Genomic DNA, 19,330 nt, shown 5'->3' with positions numbered 1-19,330 from the left:
TCCCTCAGGACAAAGCAGTACCAGAGCTGTTCCAGGTACAATTGCAGTGACACTCGTTGGTGACACCAGGTGCCATGGCAACGGCCACAGGGACCCGGTCCTTGGTTTGGTGCCATGGCAACCGATGCCCCGAGCCCTTGTGGTGGTTGGTGGCCATGGAAAGCTGCCCCTTGCTCAGAGCTGGTGTCAGTGCCCAGAGCCAGAGGGGATCCCTTGCTGGGGGCTGTGCCATGGCCACCTGCCCTGTGCCGCGCTGGCCGCTCAGGCACCAGGAACCAGCAGCCAACGGCACTGCCAGGGCCAAAGGCCAGGTCAGCCAGACGGAAAGGGGCAGGGCTGGGCACTGTTCCCATGGCAACTGGCACTGGGGGAACACCTGGGTCACCTGGCCTGGCAGTTGCCATGGAAACCCCTGGCAGGGACTGAGGGCACAGCCCCTGGCACTGAGACACTGCTGGGCCGGGTGCTGAGCACAGGGCTGAGCACGCAGAGATGGTTTTGTTCTTGCTGAGCTGTAGCACAGCCAAGGCCTGTCCTGCCCCTCGTCAGCCATGCTGGGAAGGGGCTGGGGCTGCGGGGGAGCTGGGCAGGGGACACAGCCAGGACAGGGGACCCCAACTGAGCCCGGGCATAGCCCAGACCAGAGCACATCATGCTCAGGGTGTGAAGGGGGGGAACAGGGAGGAAGGGGGGAATTTTGGACAGAGGGCTTTTGCCTTCCCAGGGAACACTTAGGCAAGAGGGGGCCCTGTTTCACCAGTGGGCAGGGTCACTACCAAAGACACAGACACCAACTTAAGGAATTGTGTCATTTATATCATGCACAGCTGCAAAGATTTACAAAAGGATAAGCTCAGCAAAGCACATAATCATTAGCAAAGAATTACAAAAGAAGCTCAGCAATCCATCATAACCCATCATTACATTTTGATGACCAATTCCTTGGTGAAACACTAGAGGTGTTTGTGGCAGACAAAGATTCTGGCTGACTATCAAGGTACACCTTACAGACATCAGTAGTACTTTTGTGACACCATTCTTCATCCTTTTTTCTCAATCTCATTCGAGTTAGGAACAAGAATTCTGTTGTCCATGGAGCTGGCACCTTTTTAATTCCAGAATAATGCCCCGAGGCCCTTTGCTGTTCAGCTTTCCCTCGCTGTCTGTGGCTAACAAGGCTTGGGGGGCCCTTTCCCCTCTGGCTGGAAGGGGCCGGGTCCCAGTCCCTGAGGGGCACCCAGGCTCCTGGATGGAATTCCTGTGCAAGTCCCTCAGTGTCACAGCAGCCTTCACATGGAGCCCTGTGGATGAGAGCATGTTCCAAAGGGGCCCTTGGGGCAAACAGGGAGATCTGGTCTGGCAGGATGTGTAAAACAATCTTCTGTCAGATCTACTTGCTCACAGAATCCTTGGCTGCAGGGACACATTCCCATTGTTCCTGCCCAGGGTTCAGGACTCAGAGTTGTCTTTCCTAGGAGCTGCTCCTTCAGCTGCCTTGGGAGGGCCTTTTGGCCTCCAGACCCACATTCTGGCTCCATTATTAGGGCTGCTGGATCCAAACCCTTTATCTCCACAAACGGTGGTGACTGGAGGTGGATCTCCTGTTTTCACAATCGATCTTAAAACTGCAATATCGAAAATTGTGCTACCCTGTCATGGGGTTGACAAATCCAATCCTGGTCACTATTGTTTAACAGAATTACTGTAATTTCTCCTGCATATTCTGCATCAATTCCTCCTGCCCTGACAGGAACACTTTGCAAGGCCAAGCTCCAAGGGAGCAGTTACCAAAGCAAAGTGTCCTGGAGGAATCTGAATTCCTGTTTCAGTACTGATAGCTCTCATTTGCTTTGAATTTCTCCACATTAATTCCAGTGCATGAAGGCCCAGCCCTGCAGCCTCTGGGCTGGCCCTGCCAGGGGCCATCACAGCCAGAACAATTTCCCAGGCAGCCCAAGTCTCACTGCCCATGGCTGGATTTGCAAATTGGGGGCAGCCGTGCACAGCCAGGGGGTTCCATTTCCCCAGTGGGCCATTGCGAAGGGCATGGAGCACATCTGGGAGATGGGTTCTCCATGGGGACAACTTCCCATGTCTTCATTTTTTCAACTGCTTTTATAACAACCCCTTTCACCCTTTCAACCGATCCTGCAGCTTGTGCATAGTCTGGTACATGAAAGGCTTAATCACTGTATTTTTCACAGGAACAGACAAAGCACTCTGGATCACAATATCAGCACACCCTGTAAAAATAGCCAATTTCATCTCTTCCTCCTTTTTCCATTGTATACAATCTCACAAAGCTGAACACTGACATTAGGGTCCTGGCCAATCCTGTTCTGTAGGGTATTTAGTGTTACATCCTTGAGCATTGTTAGCACTACTTCCCATTATTACAATTTTCTATGTAAATAGTGATATAGAAATATAGATATAGATAGATATAGACATACATATATTTATATAAATTTATAAATATATATTAAGGTCTTATTATCCTATAAATATATATATTGTTATTTATTATATTAATATTTCACTTGCACAAATGCATCTGAGCTCAAGATTAAAATGTTGGAATGCTCTCCATGTGAGAGCATTCCAACAATAATTGTTCCTTCGGAAGGTGCTGTTTCCAATCTCCTCTCAACAAATTCATTTTTGTCTGCCCAAACCCACAAGGTCTTTTCCTTTTCCTTGTGCAATTTTTGGATGCATTTGAAGCCATCCAGGGGTGCAGCTTCTTTTATTTGACTGCCCCACTGCTCCCACAGGGCTCTGACTTTAGCCCACTCCAGAGCCAGGGAACTCCAGGGAAGGGCTTCCCAGCTGGGAATTTCTGATGGGACTGATTCCACACATTGACACTGAACAAGTGACATTTTGTTGGCATCTGGCCAGACTGTGCCAGTTTTGTTTTACCAGTGGGCAGGGTCAGCAACGAAGACACAGATTCCAACTGAAGGAATCAGTGTCATTTCCTGCAGTTCAGAGCAGCAAAGAATCACAACAGGAGCAGCTCAGCAATGCACCCAACCATCCCCACCACAGATTGCAGCAGTGATTAAGAAAGATCCAGCAGCATTTACCCTCAGCCTTTACCATCCCCCAGACCCACACAGCAGCTGGGGAAGCTGTCACAGCCAAAGGCTGCAGAGCCACGCCTGGGCACTGGGAATTCCTGCAGGTGCCTCCAGCCCCAGGTGAGGCTCCAACCCCGCTGGGAGAGGGCCCAGCTCTGACAGTGCTGAATGAACAAACTGACAGCACTGCTAGTGTGGCAACATCTGCTTTCATCCTCCTCTTGGGTCCCTCCCAAAGCCTGGCCAGGGCTCAAGGAGGAACCAAGGGAGCTGACTTTTGATCCTTCAGCCCCAAACAAGGCCAGATGTCAGATTTCATGGCCTTGTCTGGCTTCTAAATACACAAAGGTCAATACATGTTTCACTAATGAGTGGATACATCTATCACAGCTCTAACGACCTTAATATTTCATTAATGAGCAGTTACAAAGATAACCTTTGCTTGGAAGGTTCATCCAGAGGCCACCTTTGGCTCAGGGCCTGCTGTTCTGGCCTCACTCGCCGCTGGTGTCCAGGCCTTGGCACTTCAGGGACGTGGTTTAGTGCTGGGCTTGACACTGCTGGGTGACCAGCTGGACTGGTTTAGCTTAGAGGTCTTTTCCAGTAGAAAGGATTCTATAATTCCATTATTCCATCTGCTGGATTCAGTCAGGTCCATGTTGGCAGCATTACTTTGGTCAAAAAGTCTCGTCTTGTCCAGCTCCTATGGCCTGAGGTTTCAGCTCCTTCAGCTCCTGGTGCTGAGCTGCTCATGCTGAATGAGACGACTTGGAGAGAAGAACACAGTCCATGCAGTTCCTTCTGGGACACGGAGAGGGGAGGCTGTGCAAACAGGAGCATTTTTTGCTGTGGCCTCCTCTCTGCCCTTCACGCCTTTCAGCGCTTTGAACCAGCCAAGAGCTTTCTCCAAGAGTGCAATGGAGCAGCTGTTCCTGCTCCCAGGCCTGGCTCTCTCCAGTCTCTGCCCTTGCCTGGTTCTGTCCCTCGTGCTGTGCCCTCTGTTCCCCCAGGGCTCGCTGGCTGCTGCCCAGGACTGTGGCACTGGCACAGATCCAGCGCTCCAGAGCCTCCTTTCTATGCCCTTGGAGTTGCCTGGGCACAGCAGCCTTTTCCATCTGGAAGCTCCCCAGGGACAGGAAGTGCCCAGCTCCATTCCTTGCACAGCCTCCAGGAGCCCAGGGCTGCCATCTCCAGTCCCTGCTGGCACTGGGGGCTCCCAGGTGCCTCAGGCTGCTGTGACACCGCTGCACACGGGAGGGAAGAGGGGCAGGGGCTGTGCTCAAAGTCAGCTCCATGTGCTGCTGCTGCTGCTGGGGGGTCATTTGTGCAGCCCTGGCCCAGAGTCAGGGATCAGATCCTGCCAGTCTCTTCCAGCCCTGGCTGCTCAGAGTTTGGGCCTTGGAGCCTCAGGTGGCCAAAGGCAGCTGCTGCTGGTCCCTCTGTGTGCCCGAGTTCATCAGTGCTGCTCCATCAGTCTGTGGCCAGCAACGGGGAAAAGCCTCAGCCCTGCAGGGCCAGGAGCTGCCGGGCCCTGCCTGAGCAGCTCAGCCAGCAGGAAGGGAGCTGCTCCACACGGGAACCAGGAGCAAAGGACACTCCTTTTATAGGACATGTTTTCAATTGAAAGAAAAAAAAAAGGAAAAAGGGAAAAATAGGTAAATGGTAAAAGATAAGAGTAAAATCCAAGTGTTAGAGAAAAAACATAACATACAGTTAATGAAAAAAACAAAGCATAAATGCCAAGTTACATTCTTTGCATTAAGAGGTAAATGATCTTTTTAAAAAGAGAACTCAGTTATTTACATTGTAAATGTGCTGATGGCATGGATCCATCTTACTGACCTCAGCAGCCTTTTAAAAATTTTGGGCTTTGTTTCCAACATTGGTATTTGAAATTGTGCTCGAAGCAAGAGGAAATTGCTTTGTGCCCTTCCAGCTCCAAGCAGGACTGGGAATGGAAACTCTGTCAAACCCCAAATCCTTTAGAAGATGACCTTCCTTCTCAGCCTGGGAATGAGCTGCACATTCCTTTGAAACTGTCAGGGATTTCTTAAAAGACACAAAGTTCCACTTACGGCTTTTTGCTCTGGTTTGGAAGTGCAGAAGGGCAATTCTCCATTCACCAGCTCCAGACTGCACTGCCTCAGGAGCACGGCCCACTCGGCAGCTTTGGCCCACTCATGGCACTTCTGGAGGAGGAAGAAAGTGCAATTGCACAATTCCAGCCAATCAAGAAGGAAGAATGGGACAGACAAAACACCCTGTACAGATCCAGGCGTTCAGCTGGAACTGTGGAGAGTTTGGGTCCTTGCCAATTGGATGTGTGTCCCCAGCTGCAATCTCTGGGCCTGCAGCAGTCTCACTCACCTGCCAAAGCAGAAAGCTCAGGCGCTGTGCTCACAACAGGCTCGTCTGATGCAGAGCTGTCAGAGCAATGTGAGGGCAGAGCCAGCCCAGCTGGGCCCAGGGCTGAGCCCAGCAGAGCCCTGGCAGAGCCCAGAGCAGCCTCAGCACCCGCAGAGCCCGGCTGCAAGGAGAGAAAGCAGAAACCGCCCGTCAGCTGAGGGCTCCTGTGCCCTTGTGCCAAGGCCTGCGGTGCCCAGGCCATGCTGGCTGTGCCCAGAGCTGTGCCCAGAGCTGCCCATCCCTGCTGCCTTTGGCACAGAGCAGGAGGGCAGGACGTGTGCCCAGCCTGCAGCCGGCCACGGCACATCCAGCCCTCAGCAGCTGCCCAGAGCCAAAATGCAGCTGGGCAGCCAACTGAAGAATGAGTTGCATCTGCCCCAGCAAAGGGGGAACCTTTGGTGCCCGGCCAGGCTGTGCCATGCCCAGATCAGAGAGCATCCCCCTGTCTGTGGACTCACCTGCAAATTGGGCCTGGAGCCTGGCTTTGAAGAAGATACCAGAATCCAAGTCCATCATCTTCAGCTGGCCAGGCTGGGAAGAGATTGTCATCCTTGAGGTTGTGTTTGGTGTCTCCAGCAGCAGCCCCACCTGGAACAGCTTCTCCAGGGGCTCCTTCTCCTGCCCTGGGGCCAGACCAGGCTCTCAGGGCTCTGCCCAGGGCCCCAGCCATCCATGAACAGGACAAACAAAACCAGGGGGATGGTGGCCACCAGTGCTTGCCACATCAGGTCTGCAGCTCAGCTCCAGCCCAAGAGCTGCGTGTTCCCTTCTGCTGACCCCTGCTCAGAGCTACAGGCAGGACAAAACCAGCCTGGTTTGCTTTGCCACTGATTGCCAAGAGATGCATGGAGCTGGTACCTGCCAGGCCCCTGGATCCAACTGTGCACGTGGATCTCTTCAGTCTTCTAGGGCAGGGAAACATCCTTCACCCAAGGATGACAGAAAAGATCTTCTAAGGATGGCCTGTCCGAGGGTTGCATGGACAAACACCTCTTAATGACATCTTGGCACGCTGGGGAGAGAAACCAGAAATCACCAGTCAGTTGGAGAAGCTGCCCCCCTGTTCCCATGCCCAGGTCATGCTGGGTGTGCCCAGAGTGAGGCCTAAACTTCCCCATGGATGCTCTGTTTGGAGGAGAGCAGGAGAGCAGGACATGTGCCACCTCCTCAGCAGCTGCCAGAGTGGTTTGCCCATGAGCCCGCTGCTGTCTCCCAGCACTGGTATTGCCCCCGTGCCCAGAGATGAGGATCCACCTTGAGAGAGCCATCGTGGGAACAAGATCCGCCCCCGGATGATCTCCTGGCCCCTCCTGAACGGGTGCTTCCCCATGACCAGGTGGCACAGCAGGAGGCCCAGGGACCAGATCGTGGCTGCCTCGCCGTGGTAGCGTTGGTGCTGGATCCACTCTGGTGGGCTGTAGGACAGGGTTCCTGTGGAACACAGACACAGCTCAGCAGGGGGATGCTGCTGCTCCCAGAGCCTGGCCCCAGCATCCCTGGGCATGTGTGGACTGCCCCAGAGGCACACGGGGTGAGCGCTGCCCTCTCGCCAGCACCTGGGACTTGTGCACAAACTCGGGGCTGGAAAAGAAGCCACTGGTCCTGGAAGAGGGCAGAAGAAACCCTAGGAAGGCCCAACCATGACACACAAAGGAAAACTCCACCCAGTAGTTGAGAAAACCCACACTCCTCCCCACCTGCATGGCCCCCAAAAATCTTAATAAGCCAAGGCAAACAAAGGGAGTGGAGCAGTCCAGCCTTTCCTCGCCTGCACACCAAACCATCCGGGGCACGCGGTCAGGCCTCCCTCTCTGCTACCCCCATGCGGGTTTGTGTCGGGCCAGCTGCCCCAGCTCCAGCCCCAGCCCAAGCCACAGTGGGTGCTGAAGGCTGTCAGCAGGGCTGGGAGCTGGCCCCCCTCACACCCCCACCCAAATCAACTCGGCTCTAGCATCAATCCCATCCCGGCTGCAATAGGGGGAGGCCCCAGTGCTGCACCCAGGCTGCACCACGAGATGCCCAGGAGCACCCCCTGCGAGGGCTCACCTGCAAACTGGGTGTAGGCTGTGTCTTGGAGGAAGGCGCCACAGCCAAAGTCGATCAGTTTCAGCTGCCTGCTAGCCAGGTCGAGCAGGATGTTCTCGGGCTTGATGTCCCGGTGCAGGACCCCGCAGCTGGTGCAGTGCCGCACGGCCTCCAGCACCTGGCGGAACAGCATCCGCGCCTCCTCCTCCGGCAGGAACCCTCGCTCCGCCAGGAAACCCGAGAGCTCCTGGCACCGCTCCGGACGCTCCAGCACCAGCAGGAAGCCGTCGGGGAGCTCCAGCCACTCCAGGAGCTGAATGACACCGCCACAGCCACGGGACACCTTGGCCAGAAGCACGACCTCCAGGGGTGCGCTGGTGCCGTCGGGCTGCGTGAGGAGCACGATGCTCTTAGTGGGGCCGAGGCCGTGCCAGGCCTGGGGAAGCCCTCAGCCAGCCCGGGATGCTCTGCACGCCCCGCTCACCCCACGCCCGCTCTCCCCGCAGGGCTCACGGCGGCTCCCACCCTGCCGGGCCCCGGCTCCTCGCCGCCCGGCACGGCCCGGCTGTAGCCGCTGGCCCCGCTCACTCACCAGCTCGCCCCAGTGCCGGATGCGATCCCGCGGCACGCGTTTGATGGCCACCTGCGAGCGAGGGAGAGCAGCGGGCTCAGCTCGCCGCCCGTCCCGCCGTGCCCCGACCCATCCTCCTCCTCCATCCCCTCCGCCTCCGCCCGCCGCCGGCCCCGCCGCTCACCGGGGCGCCGTCCGAGATCCGCGTGGCCGCGAAGACGCTGCCGAAGCCGCCGCGCCCCAGCAGCGAACCCAGCCGGTACCGCTCCTGCAGGGCGTCCTGCGCCTTCCGTGCGGGCGGGACGCGGCTGTCAGCGCTCGGCCCGGGGCCAGCCACGGCCCCCGAGCGCCCCTCACCCGCCCCGGGCCCGGCATCCCCACCCGCCCCGGGCCTCGGCGGCTCGGGGCCGGAGGCCGCGCTGCCGAGCGGCGGAGCTCGGGCCGGGGAATCCGCAGCGGAGGCGGCGGGAGCGGCCGCGCCGCGTGTGTCCTCCGCGGGCCCCGGGAGGAGCCGGGGCCGGGGCCGGGGCCGGGGCCGGGGCCGGGGCCGGGGTCGGGACTGGACCCTGCGTCGGGTCCGGGGCCGGGCTCGGGCCAGGCGGAGCCGAAGGGCGGCGATGCCGCCCCCGCACCAGGCACTGATGGCCGCCCAGCAGCGCCACCGCCAGTACGGCCAGAGCCGGGCGAAGGCGAGACCACGGCGGGACGGCCGGGGCCGGGCACGGGGCAGCCCCGCCCGGGGCCGGGGGCGGGCCGGGGGCATGGCCCGGCCCGGCAGGGGAGAGGGAGGCGGGGAGAGGAGAGGGACACCAGGCAAGGGACCCCGAGGGAAGGGTGCCCGACAGCGGGAAAGCGAGAGAAAGAGAAAGAAAGAGAGAAAGAGAAAGAAAAGGAGAAAGACTGTTCAAAAGTATCTGTTTTGGTGCTGCCGCCGCTACTGCTGCCGCTGCCGCCGCTGCTGCCGCCGCTGCCGCTGCCGCCGCTGCAACTGAAGCACCGGGGCCGTTCGTCCCCGTGTCCGTTCCCCGCTGGCCCCACGAGCCCCACGTTCGAGCCCCGCGCGCCCCGGGGACAGCCCCTCCATCTGCCCAAACACGGGAACTTTGCAGTGCTGAGCCCAGATGCAGAGCCCTGACTCCTGCGCACTGGCACAGCAATCCCCTCACTCGCTGCTGTGCATTGTCCTTGCTGAGGGTCAAACACCTTCAGGCCACCTTCCCTTGGGGTAGGATTCCTACCTGAGCCCAGCACTGCACTTACATATCCAGGGTTGCTTTCCTGTAAAAACAGGGGAAGGAAAACTGTGTGTGGCTCATGGTATTTTAGAGTGTCTAAAAATCACCAAGTCATCGATCCTAGAGGTGAGGTGCATCTGGAATTACTGGGATGGAGAAGCAGTGCAACATGGAAAAGGGGAGCATAGAAATAAATAGAGGAAAACATCTTGGATTGTTTCTTTCATTTTCATTTCACTTCTGGAAAGCTGTTTCAGTTTTCCAGGAATCTTCTCCTGTCTGCTCTTCCCAAGAATCTCTCATGGAGAACAAGGTCAAGCTTCTGTCACAAGATTTGCCACCAGGAAATTATGCCACTGGTGCAATTTTCATTGTGACTGTTTTTGCTGGTTTAGGGCAAATTTTGGGAGGAAATCTCCAAAAGGGGTCCGTCTAGAAAGCAAGTTCAAATGGCCCCTCCCCGTACTAGTTCAGGAAAATACTTCCCTTGAGAAAAGTGAAAAAACCCCAGTTTATTTAACAAGTAAAGTATTCACAAGCATGAAAAATTAATAATATTAAATAAAACCTCTGACAGTGCTGAAGAGATGGCAAATTCAGGAAGTCCTTTTCGTGGGTTGTAGTTGGCTCACTCGATCTCTTCTGTCCCTCTGGTGCTGGAATGCAGCGTCCCAGACCTTGGGGGGCCACAGGTGTGAGCTGTCGGTGTTTTTCTGGGTTTTCAGTCCAGAGCAGGTTTAAACAGTTCCAAGAAAAAGGAAAGTCACAGTCCAAGGAACTTCTCTTCCTAAGCTAGCTAAACCTAGCTAGACCTGGGCTGTGAAGGCATCGGGAAATTTCCAAATCTGTGCACTGGCGGTCCCAGCAACCACCAGATCTGGATGGTGCTGGAGCCAGAACCTGCAAAATTCCAAATTTTGTCTTTCTGTGCCAGCAAATCACTGGACTTGGGCTGTGCCAGCACCAGGAAGTTTTCAGATCTGGGCGCTGGTGCTGCCAGCAAACACCAGATCTGGATGATGTCGTTGGCAGCAACAGAAATCTGCCGGATTTGGGCGCTGCTGGCATAAGGAAATTTCCAAATCTGGGTTCCTGTGTAGCAAACACAAGGTGTGGGCAGTGCCAGACCCAGTAGCATGAAGTTGCCGGTTTTGGGATTTCCGTGCCAAATTTCTGCACTTGGGCTGTGTCAGAATAGGGAAATTTCCAGATCTGGACACTGGCAGTGCCAGCAAACAGCTCTCTACAAGCTCCAGGCTCCAGGAAGGACTGGATCTGGACCCCGTCCTCTTTTCCTTCCTTCCTTCCTTCTTTCCTTCTTTCCTGGGGTCCTGCTGCCAGCAAATTCTAGACTGGGGAGTGCTGGCAAGGGGAAATTTCCAGGTTTCAGCTTCCTTTGCCAGTAAATTGCTGCACTTGGGTTTTCCAGAACAGGGACATTTCCAGATCTGGGCACTGGCAGTGCCAGCAAACACCAGTGAAACCTTCTGGTCCTCGTCTGGACCGTTGAGCAGTGGTTTCCCTGAGAACCAGCTCTGGCCACTTTACAGACAGCTTTCATCTGGTGCTCTGGAAACAGAACTTTAATGAAGGCAAACACAACAAACAGGACGGCGTGCACAGTACAGAGAGAGAAGCAGAAAGAAGCCTGGGTCCAGGGTATAGCAGGGTATTTATACATTTATATAATGTAATGTAATGTGGGGAGGGGTTAAGGTGGGATCTGAGGGAAGGATCCAAGAGGAAGGAACGATTAAGAATATTACAATTTTTGCAATATAAAGTAACCAATGGTAGCAAAGAGAGCTCAGAACTTTCTAGCAACAATCTGCATAACTGAACAAGAGGATTATGGGCGGGAACTCCTGCTGACCCCAACTAAAGAGAGTTTTCCCATGGCCTTAAGCCGAGGTCTCCCTCTTTTTTTAAACCAACCCCTACACAGCAGATCTGGGCAGTGCCGGGCTTTGGCTTTCTTTGCCAGACAATTGCTGCATTTGGGTTGTGCTGGCACAGGGAAATTGCCAGATGTGGGCACTGGCGGTGCCAGCTAACCACAGATCTGGGTGGTGTCGGTGCTATCACTAGAAAATTGCCGGGTTTTGTCTTTCTGTGCCAGCAAACTGCTGGACTTGGGCTGTGCTGCCACTGGGAAACTGCTGGATCTGAGCACTGGCAGTGCAAGCAAGCACCAGATCTGTGTGGGGCCAGCACCAGGTATTTGCAAGGTTTTGGCTTTCTTTGCCAGAAAATTACTAGACTTGGGCTGTGCCGGCACCGGGAAATTCCCGCATGTGGGCACTGGTGGTGCCAGCAAACACCAGATCTTGGCATTGCTAATGACGGTAGCAGGGAATTGCCAAATTATGGCTTTCTTTGCCAGAAAATTTCTGGACTTGGCTCTGCTAGAACCGGGAAATATCCAGATCTGAGCACTGGCAGTGGCACCAAACACCAGGTCTGAGTACCTGTATTGGCATCAGGACATTGCGGATTTTGGCTTTCTGTGCCAGCAAATTGCTGGACTTGGGCTGTGTCAGCCCTGGAAAATTTCCGGATCTGGGCGCTTGTGCAGCAAGCACCAGATCTGGGTGGTGTGTCGTAGTGTGTTTTTGTACTTTATAATATTTTATAATAGTTTTGTTTTTGAATCCCCGTATTTTTCCCAAATGGTTCATCCCAGATGGTACCCCCCTCCCTTTACCTGTGTGATCCCTTTCCCTTGCTGAGATCATCCCCAAATCTCCACCCTGGCTCTCTGTCAATCACTCAGCATCCCATCCCCTCCATCTAAAAGCTTTGGTCCAGGATGTTGAGTGATGAGCCAGAGGCCAGGGGTCAGCCCCCAAACCTTGCCCCATACGCTGTCCTAAATGTCTGTCCCCCAGTACCCATCCCTTAGTGTCACTTATTGGTTAGTAAAATGTTATCTACTTTTGGTTTCCACCTCCCTTTAAATGTAACCTTGGCACATCTCCCAGGGCTCTCAGCAGGAGCCCCCTGAGGTGTAGGGGCTCCTTTGGTACTCCTAGAATAAAACCTGGGATTAACCCCTGCTAAGAGTCAGCCCTTTATCTTGTACCCATGTCTCTGGGGTCTCTCCTGCTGCAAAGACAACCACGTGCCCTCCATACCCTCGGGGCTTGGGAGAGTGTCTCCCCGCTGTCGGCCGTGTCGGGGTTGGTCCCCGGTGTCTGCCAACTCGGGACTGGCTGAGGGTTCCTGAGAGGCTCCCAGAGGGACAGAGACACTGCCCGTATAGGTAAACTGAATGGCCCAGGGATTTTGGAGGTAATTACAAATTGGTCTGAAGGTGAAAATTTTGGTGTCACAGATGAAGAACAAGACAAGCAACATGGACTGAAGAAGCTCCTCCATATAACCAAGCTTTCCCAGAGGAAACACGCTACGGTCTTTTCACTGATGGTTCCTGTCCAATTGTAGGGATGAACCGGAAGTGGAAAGCAGCCATATGGACCCCACATGACAGGTTGCACAAGCTACCGAAGGAGAAGGTGGATCAAGCCAATTTGCTGAACTCAAAGCTGTTCAACTGGCCCTGGACATTGTAGAAAGAGAGAGGTGGCCAAAGCTCTACCTCTACACTGATTCATGGATGGTGGCCAATGCTCTGTGGGGATGGCTGGAAAGGTGGAAAAAGGCTAACTGGCAGCGTAGAGGAAAACCAATTTGGGCTGCTGATGAGTGGAAAGACATTGCTTCCAGGGTAGGGAGACTACCTGTGAAGGTCCACCATGTAGATGCTCATGTCCCCAAGAATTGGGCTAATGAGGAACACCAAAACAATGAACAGGTAGATCAGGTAGCAAAAATAGATGTGTCAAAGATAGACTGAGATTGGCAGCAGAAGGGAGAGTTTTTCCTAGCTTGGATGGGTCCATGATGTCTCAGGGCATCAGGGCAGGGATGCCACCTATAAGTGGGCACAAGACCAAGGGGTGGATTTAACCATGGACAGTATTTCTCAGGTTATCCACGACTGTGAGACATGTGCTGAGACCAAGCAGGCCCAGCGGGTAAAGCCCGATGGCTTTACTTGGTATGGTGGGCGGTGGTCCAAGTACAAGTATGGGGAGGCCTGGCAGATTGACTCCATCCCACTGCCCCAGACACACCAGGGCAAACACTGTGTGCTGACCATGGTGGAGGCCACCACTGGATGGTTGGAGACCAACCCTTTGCCTCACGCCACTGCCTGGAACACCATCCTGGGTCTGGAAAAGCAAATCCTGTGGAGCATGGCACCCCTCAGGGAATTGAGTCAGACAATGGGACTCATTTCAAGAATGGTCTTATTAACACCTGGGCCAGGGAACCAGTATTGAATGGATCCATCATATCCCCATCATGCACCAGCTGCCAGGAAAGTTGAACAGTGCAATGGACTGCTTAAGACTACTCTGAAGGCACTTGGGGGGGGAACTTTTAGAAATTGGGAAGTGAACTTAGCAAAAGCCACCTGGATGTTCAACACCTGAGGGTCCATCAATCGAGCTGGTGCTGCCCAGTCTGAACCCCTGCACACAGCGTATGGAGACAAAATCCCTGTTCTACAGATGAAAGGTATTTTAGGAAAGACTGTTTGGATTTATCCCACCTCAGGCAAAGACAACCCCATCTGTGGGATTGTTTTTGCTCAAAGACCTGGTTACACTTGGTGGTTAATGCAGAAAGATGGAGAAAGCTGTTGTGTACCACAGGGAAACCTAGTCTTAAGTGAGAACTGTGTGGAAGGTTTTATTGCGATGCAGATGGAAATAGAATAAGGGGTGGATAATGTCCTGGATTGCAAGGCAATGTGTGTGTTCTGTTCCCATCTGTTGGAGGTGAGGTAGTTATCTTCTGTTAATTGGGCAGTTTTCTTTATCTCTTCCACAAACCAATCTTCCCTCTGGGATGGCATCTGCTGTTAATGAGCCATTGAGTGTCACTGCATGACTGATCAAAATTACAGCATCCCATTGTGAGATGCTCTGCCCAGAGGGAGGAGCCAAGTGTACCTAACTGGATATAGTCTGAGATTTTGGGACACCAGAACAGCCTTTCCCACTGGATTCCCACAGGATCAGCAGGCTTTTCCATTGGATTCCCAGAGGAAGACCAGGCCCATCTACACCATCACTGGATCTTCAGAGGGAGGCTACATCCTTCTACAGGATCACTGCTTCAACAGAACCACATCTACCACTTCAGGAGGACTTCAGCCACCATTTCACTTGGACTGCTACCAACACCCTGACCAACATGGTGTCAGGTCATATTCTGACTCTATCAGTACTGTTTTGTATTACTGCACTGTTTATTTGTTTAATTTTCTTCCCTAATAAAGAACTATTCATCCTGATCCAATATCTTTGCCTGAGAGCCCCCATGCAATTTCAAAATTATAAAAATTTGGAGGGAAGGGGGTTTGCATTTTCCATTTTAAGGGAGGCTTCTGCCTTCCTTAGCGCACAACTGTCTTTTTAAACCAAGATATTAACCCTCAGGGGAAAATTGAAAATACATACCCCACACTCAGTTAGAAGTATCCTAAGCCAAAAGGCTGAGAAATGGTTCACTGATTCCTGTATGTTAAATTATGAAGCCATCTTAATAGATAATGATTTAGAGGTAATTGTGTGTAACCAACTCAACCCTGCCCAGTTTTTCTATGGAGAACCAGACGAGGATCTAATACATAATTGCCTAGAGGTTATAAACTATCAAACTAAAGTAAGAGAGGACCTAACAGATCAACCACTCCAAGGTGGAAAATGATTGTACATCAATGGATCTTCAGGGGTAATAAAGGGGCAAAGGGTATTGGGTACGCTATAGTGGATGAAGGGTTGGTAGCCATAGAAAAGAGAAAGTTACCTTCCAACTGGTCAGCCCAAGGTGTGAGTTGAATGTCTTAAAACAAGCTCTGGAAACATTACCACAGAAAAATGGAACAATAGATACATATTGAAAATATGCTTTTGGAATAGTGCATGCCTTTGGAAATATTTGGGAAGAGAGGGGGCTATTCAATTTAAAGGGAAACGGACTGATTCACAAAAAATTCTTTTAAAGGGTTAGAAACCTTACAATTACCAGAGGAAGTAGCAGTGTGTATGTTAAAGGACATAAAAAAGGGGCAACTCAGATGGAGTGAGGAAACAGGCTGATCTAGAGGCTAAAAATGCAATTGAATCAGAGACAAAAAAGTAATAATAGTATTAACACCCATGAGAAAAATGCAAAAAGTCCCCATATTCAGTGGGACAGAAGAGGAAGAACTTAAAAGAGAAGCCAAGAAAGATAAAAAAAGAAGTGGAGATTAGCAGATGGGAGGCAAGGGTTGAATAAATTCCTGGCCAGGAAAATGCTAGAAGGCATACATGGAACAACACATTCGGGTACACAAATGCTAAGTGATAAATTTCTATGGGATTAGGACTGCATAGGAATTTTCAGAATAGCTAAGCAAGTAACTGAATGGAGTGTGGTATGTCAACAAGTGAATAAGAAAATCATGAGGAAAACCCCCAGAAGAGGGTGACAACTAGCATTAGGGCCCTTCCAAAACATCCAAGTAGACTTTACTGAGCTTCCCCACATACAACGGTGGAAGTTTTTGCCAGTGATAGTAGATCACTTGACTCATTGAGTAGAAATGGTACCCACCGTGAAAGCCAATGCCAATGTTGTAAGTAAAACACTTCTAGAATCAATCATTCCCTGATATGGGATGGTAAACAAGATTGATCCCGACTGGGGAACTCATTTTACATCAAAGATATTGCAGAAAGTTATTCAAGCCCTGGGAGTAAAATAAGAATTTCACAATCCAAGTGTCCTGGGGTGATGTTATGATGCTTGTATCCCCATTCATCTGTTCTGTGCCTTTAAGACTGGCTTTGAAGAGTGGAAGTTTTGTTTGGGTTTCTCTTATCAGGCAGTACAGGCAGTACATAGGGCTGTTTTCACTTCTTGCTTTCGGTTTGCTGCTTTGCTTGCTCTCTTTCTGCTCTTGCTTCTGCTCTGCTTTGGCCTCTGCTTATTAGCTAGTTCTAGCTAAACAGTCCACATTCCTTCCTGGACTGTTTCTCCTCTCCTGTTTCTGTGACCATCTCGAACCTGCTCCAGACTGGGACCTGGGAACACCAAAGGTTCGGCTGCAGCAGCTGGCCCAGCGCTGGAGGGACTGAGAACAGAGCAACCACCCCCAAAAGAGGCTTTCTGATTTTGTCATCTTTCTCAGAGCGGTATCATCTGGTATTGTTAATTTTGTGTGCTGGGGGGTGCTGTGCCAGTCAAATAAACAGGTTCTTTCCACGTCTCTCTGAGGAATTCTTCCCAAACCAGTTGGGGGGAGGGGCCGTGTGGGTTTGCTTTCTGGAGGGGCCCTCCTTTGCAGATTCTTTAACAAATTTGCCCTAAACCAGGACACCAAGGCATCCACAGAGTTCCGGTCAGGTTGAGAGAATGAATCAAACTCTTAAAAGAGCTCTAGTTAAGCTAATGATTGAAACCCAAATGTCATGCACAAAATGTCTCCATTTGGCCTTATGAAGAATTAGAACCCAAGCCCAGTCAGATATGGGGGTGTCACCCTATGAAATAATGTTTGGGTTACCCTTCCTGACCTCACCCCAGAAGGCTTCCACCTATGAGGGAGGGGAAGCCAATGCCAAGAAATAAGTTTTGTCTATAGCACAAACCTTAGAAAGGATACGACATAAAGGGGCAATTCCTCAAACTACCACCCTGGATTTCAGAATCCATGATATTAATCCCGGGAATTGGGTGATGATTAAGTCATGGAGAGATGAGTCTCTAACCCCTCAGTGGGAAGGTCCCTTTCAGGTACTGCTCACCACCGAATTGGCCGTACAAACTGCAGAGTGGGGATGGACTCATGCCAACAGAGTCAAAGGCCCAGTAGAAGAACCCAAAGAGTGGACTGTAACATCCAGGCTGGGTGAAACAAGATTGACTCTCAAGCAGAGACTGAAAGACAACCAGGAAAACCCCAAGATGCCCAAAAAGTAGAGTCAAGATTCCACCAACCACCTTGAGAACTCTTCCTGTATTAATGGGTTAGCATTACCAGCATCTCTTGAGGAGAAGTACACAAGAGACTGTAAAAGGTACTGGGACAACTTCTTTAAGAAAATAAGACAAAGGAAGGATGGCAAGACCTAGTTGGCCCCTTTGCTACCAAGAAGCCTCCATAGCCCTGCTGTGGGTAGCAACCCCATAGGCATGGTAAGGTAGGGACAAAAGGCCATACTGGACCTCTATCATTTCTCAGTTGTCTTTTAATTCAACAAGGACTGGAGGGCAGGACTGAGTTGGCCTCTGTACTCACTTCTAAGATACATTGACTATGGGTAGCAGCCACATAGGCATGGTAGATGGGAGTCAAAGTCGTACTGGACCTCTGGGATGCCCTTTTGTCCATTCCAAATAAGTGTGTCTAAGGAAAACATCAGATTTTTTTCTCCTGTTCCCACTGTCCTTGCCCACATCAACAGATGCTGGTATGACTCATTCAAGAGAGACAGAAATTTTTTTACTCAACTGTTCGTGCAAAATGACTTACAGAAAAAGAAAATGGGGGCTTATTATAGATGTGTAATTCTATGGTTGATTCTCAGAGTTAAGGGGTGAATATTAAATATATATGTTAAGAGAAGTTTTGTAGATGTATAGTTATCCTTCCCCTCCCCCTTGCATTGTTATCACAGGATGGCCTCAGTATTTGGGGCATTTGGGAGGGTTGGCTTGTTACTATGGCAGCACCTGACCTCCAATCAAGGTGTAAGACAGTGATCTCCACCACTGGACAGAGAAGAAGGAGTCGATTGACAAGGCTTTGGGAGGGGCTAGAGGTATAAAAGACAGAACATCCTTTTGTAGATAAGCACACTAACTGAATACTTTGCTCCCAGCATTGTATCCTTTTCTTTATTCAGTTTTTGTTGTATTTTCATGATGTCTCAATAAACCATTTACATTTTTGAAAGTAAAAATCATTTCTCTCATGGGGTTGGGGAATTTGGGGCAAGGTTGTCCACACTGGGTTAGCTCCTAGGTACAACTTCACTGACCTGGCCAGACCTCCTTAGGAGCAGCCCTACATCAATATCAATCTCAGAATGCTGCAATCGTATCTTGTATAATAAGAACAGAAACACTCTTTAAGATAGGAATGCATATTTCTTAGAAACTTTTTGAAATACTTCTCCATAAATGTAAAAGGAAAACTTCCTGAAGGACTACATTACACCGGAAGGAAATCAAGGCAGAGCCATTGTTTGTCAGGACTTGCTTGATCCTAATGAGCTCTGTGGTGCATTTGGAGCTGAGCCTCCTCCTGGGCCTGGGAGGAGATTGCACAAACCTTGCCAGGAGTCCAAGTCAGAAGAAAACCCCAAAGTGTTTCAAAGCATGACTGGGTCCAGCTGAGGTCCATCCCCAACACAGGCTCCTCATGGACTCCTTTGAGGAGAGAATTAGTGGCAAGGATGTCACAAAAACCTCTCAAACACTCAGTGTGGAAAGGAAAATCCAAAGTACCTTCAACACCTTGAGTGTCTCAAAGTATTAATGAGCCCCACTGAGTGTCAGTACAAAGCTTTCCAGGGACTCGTTAAAGCAGATAATTGGAGGCTGTGACTGTACAATCTTACTCATAGAGTCTGTATCAAAAGAGAAACACCAAGTACCTTAAAATAACTGAAGCACCTTGAAGCATTAATGAGCCCCACTGAGTGTTGTTACTGACAAAGAATCTCAAGGGACTAATTACAGCAGATAATTGGAAGACATGATTGTACAAACCTCTCAGAGACTCCAAGGCAAAAGCCAAACCCAAAGTCCTTTCAAAACCCTGCAGTCCCTGCAGGGAGCATTAAGGAGCCCCCAGGGCCATTGCTGAGCAAGGCTCCCCGGGGCCTCCTTCCAGCAGATCCTTGAGGCCACTGGGATGTGGGCTAGGGGGGGATGCTGAGGGCAGG

General features: G+C 51.6%; 1 protein-coding gene across 1 annotated transcript in view; it reads right to left on the bottom strand.

The window, feature by feature from the left end:
- Window positions 1-6,394: 6,394 nt before the first annotated feature.
- LOC135461186 (uncharacterized) overlaps window positions 6,395-19,330 on the bottom strand; it is a 35,594-nt gene continuing 22,658 nt past the window's right edge. The window contains exons 4-9 of the mRNA XM_064738168.1: window positions 10,263-10,412; window positions 8,270-8,985; window positions 8,107-8,157; window positions 7,536-7,902; window positions 6,744-6,920; window positions 6,395-6,501 (exon numbers count right to left, since the gene is read on the bottom strand). Of these exons, the coding sequence (XP_064594238.1) occupies window positions 6,395-6,501; window positions 6,744-6,920; window positions 7,536-7,902; window positions 8,107-8,157; window positions 8,270-8,985; window positions 10,263-10,412 (1,568 nt within the window). The remainder of the gene's footprint in view (window positions 6,502-6,743; window positions 6,921-7,535; window positions 7,903-8,106; window positions 8,158-8,269; window positions 8,986-10,262; window positions 10,413-19,330) is intronic.

This window comes from Zonotrichia leucophrys, unplaced genomic scaffold (genome assembly GCF_028769735.1).
Source record: "Zonotrichia leucophrys gambelii isolate GWCS_2022_RI unplaced genomic scaffold, RI_Zleu_2.0 Scaffold_215_85110, whole genome shotgun sequence".
In the NCBI taxonomy this organism is placed as follows: domain Eukaryota; kingdom Metazoa; phylum Chordata; class Aves; order Passeriformes; family Passerellidae; genus Zonotrichia; species Zonotrichia leucophrys.
Note: the sequence above shows the minus strand (reverse complement) of the source record. Positions and strands in the feature narration are given on the sequence as shown.